This window comes from Salpingoeca rosetta, assembly GCF_000188695.1.
Source record: "Salpingoeca rosetta unplaced genomic scaffold supercont1.15, whole genome shotgun sequence".
NCBI lineage: Eukaryota > Choanoflagellata > Craspedida > Salpingoecidae > Salpingoeca > Salpingoeca rosetta.
The window spans coordinates 1,068,568-1,071,286 of record NW_004754919.1 but is presented as its reverse complement, the minus strand read 5'-3'; the positions used below and the strand labels follow the sequence as shown (position 1 = coordinate 1,071,286).

General features: G+C 56.7%; 2 protein-coding genes across 2 annotated transcripts in view; one reads left to right on the top strand and one right to left on the bottom strand.

The window, feature by feature from the left end:
* Window positions 1–782: 782 nt before the first annotated feature.
* On the top strand, window positions 783–2,549 carry PTSG_06033 (uncharacterized protein; the record flags this gene model as incomplete). The annotated part of the gene is made up of 2 exons (XM_004992868.1): window positions 783–1,699; window positions 1,802–2,549. 2 exons carry the CDS (start codon window positions 783–785, stop codon window positions 2,547–2,549), a joined length of 1,665 nt encoding a protein of 554 aa, XP_004992925.1.
* Window positions 2,550–2,553: 4 nt separating this feature from the next.
* The window catches only part of PTSG_12381 (uncharacterized protein), a gene marked incomplete at both ends in the record, with an annotated part of 11,982 nt that continues 11,816 nt past the window's right edge, over window positions 2,554–2,719 (bottom strand). Inside the window, one exon of the mRNA XM_004992867.1 lies at window positions 2,554–2,576. Within this exon, the coding sequence (XP_004992924.1) occupies window positions 2,554–2,576 (23 nt within the window). The remainder of the gene's footprint in view (window positions 2,577–2,719) is intronic.

Sequence of the window (2,719 nt, the reverse complement as noted above, 5' to 3'; positions counted from 1 at the left end):
TTAAGTTCAGGTCGGTTCAGGAGAAACGGGGCGCCGAGATAGAGTCTAGCGCGCCTTCCCGTCTTTGTCGAGTGGGGATGTACTTTGTTTCCTGTCAGTAGTTAAGAAGGTGGAACGTTGCTTCTTGGCGGCTAGGCGTTTCCTCCCCAAGTCGTAGTTGTCGGCATATCGCAACTATTACGCCTTTCTGCGTCGAAAGCACGGCACACACGTGTCTGGACTGCAGGCCCTTGCCGGCTAGTAGGCATTGGGCACGTGCAAGAACAGGGACACACGCAGAAGTAGGCACACACACGCACACTCACACACACACGCCCAAACGCCCAAACACGCACACATGAGCTATACCCACCTCCCATCACAATGTGGCACATTATTGCCGCACGGCACATTTTGGCCCATATGTGGCCGCAGGTGCGGATATGAAGGCGAAATGGCGCACGCCATGCGTGCGCCATGTCACCTTCATAATTTTTTTTCAAAGAGAGTGTGTGGTGTTGTGTGCCTGTTTCCTTCTTGTTTGCCTGTTTCCTTCTTGTTTGCCTGTTTCCTTCTTGGTTGGTTGTTTCCTTTTTGTATGTTTGTTGGCAAAATCAGGGAGGTGGTGTCGATTAACCAACTCATAGAAAAACCCTCACCGTGGAAGCCTTTCAAAAACATTGCCGGTTGTGGGAATTCGGCGGGAGGAGTGCAGAACGCGCGCGAGGCACCACACCCACCCAAAACCCAAACAAAAGGCCATCCATTGCTTGCTGAGCTCCATTTTCACCGGCTTGTTCAGCATGAAGAAGTTTGTCTCTGTGACACGGACCTTTGCCAGCCTGGGCCTTGACCCACGTGTGGCGGAATGTGTGGAGCACGTGGAGTGGGTGAGCGACCTCGTCTGCAAGGCGAGTGATAAGGTGCTGGAGCAGCTGCTACAGAGCACAGAGGGAGTGGATATGAAGAGCGAGCTCCAAGAGCGAATCAAGAAGCGAAAAGAGGAGGAGGAGAAGAAGAAGAAGGAGAAGGAGAAGGAGAAGAGCGAGAAGAAGCGCAAACGAAAAAGGAAGCGCCGCCGGCGGCGGCGAAGGAAGGGGCCTGGTCAAGGCAAGTCATCAGCCATCCCGCAGGTCGATGGCTTTGGGCCAGAGGACGTTGATGCGCTGCTCGCTGTCATCTGCAAGAAGAAGGTGCCAGCCCACGATGTCAGTACGAGAGAGGCCCAGCGCGTGCTGGCCTCGCCTCGCCGCGCTGTTCGTCCTACGAAGCAGCCTCGCCGCGCTGTCCGCGCTAAAAAGCAGCCTTACCAAGCACCAGGCCTATGGGAGGCCCTCAAGGTCTCCACAACAGCCTTCACGCGGCAGACATCGGCCCTTCGCGGCGTCAGCCGCACAATGCCAAACGCGACCACCCCAGTCAACACGCCACCACAGATCAAGGCCATCGCACACAACCTCCTTGACATGACCTGTCGAACGCTTCAAGGAGCCCTGAAACTCCACATCAGGCACGCCCCAGCACGCTGGCTGCGTACTTTCAGGTATGTGCGGCAGAAAGCAAAGGAGCAAGAGCAGGAGGACCAGGAGGACCAAGAGAAGGACTCAGTTGAGGATGATCTTGAGTACGCTGAGCTGCGAGACCTGCTCACAGATTGCAAGACAAATGAGGAGCGCCTGGGCTTTGTGTTTGCAGTCAAGCAGGCACTGCGGCAGTACAGGTGTGTCTGATGCATGTGTCCATGTGCACTGCTCGTCGCTCATGTCAACTACTATCTCACACACTCACATGCACCTTGTCTCCTTGTCTTCCTGCTGCGCAGCCACATCCGTTACAAGCACCCACCGCTCCTTCCCCTGTTTCGAGGCACAAGACACCTGCGCTTCTCCAAATCCACGCTGCGCCTCCTCAAGATACAACCCCGTCAAGGCGATGGGTCTCGCCTTGATGACTTCTTCAGGCCAAGGCGCCCTCGAGACCACGAGCGGCTAAAGGAAGCGACGTCCTTCGTAACGGACGGAGTCGCAGCACACGTCTGCCTGCAGGTAGAGGAGAAGCCGAAGGGGGCTGCCAAGAACAAGAATGGTGGCAAGGTCGTTGCGGATCAGAATGCCAGCAAGGGCAAGTTGACCAAGAGCCAGCGGCGCACAAGATCCCGTCGTCGCCGTCGCCGTCGCCGTCGCAAGTGTCGCTTGCGTCAGGGGACTGCCCAACCAACCGTGGTTGGGTGCGATCCCGGCGTACGCGTCCCAGTGACACTGGCTTGCGTACAGACGGGGCGGGTTCTGCGCTACAGGCAACAGCGCTGGGCAAACTTCCTCCACTGTCGCCTTCTCTCGTCGAAACAGAAAAAGGCGCGACGGGAGAAAAGGCAGGCACACAAGGAAGCATGGCAAGCAGCGCAGCAAGGCGTGGAGCAGCAGAGACCCATACGACATCCCCATACGATTGAGGAGCTGGCACACCGCCAGCATACTCGGACAAGTTCACAAGACGGCACAGGAAACAGCTGCTCCATGGCTTTTTGGCACGGCGGCGGGACTTGCGCGCGTTCAATTGCGAGTCGCTAAAACATTACCCGGCGCCAAGGTTTTTGACTACGTGGCAGCAAGTGAAGTTGTTGTTTCCCCGAGTGTCACACCTGCCTGTGCCTGCGTGCGTACACTGTGTGTCAATGTTGTTGGCTCTCTCACTGAGATGCACGCGCTCACTCACACACAGCAACGACTTCAGAACTCGA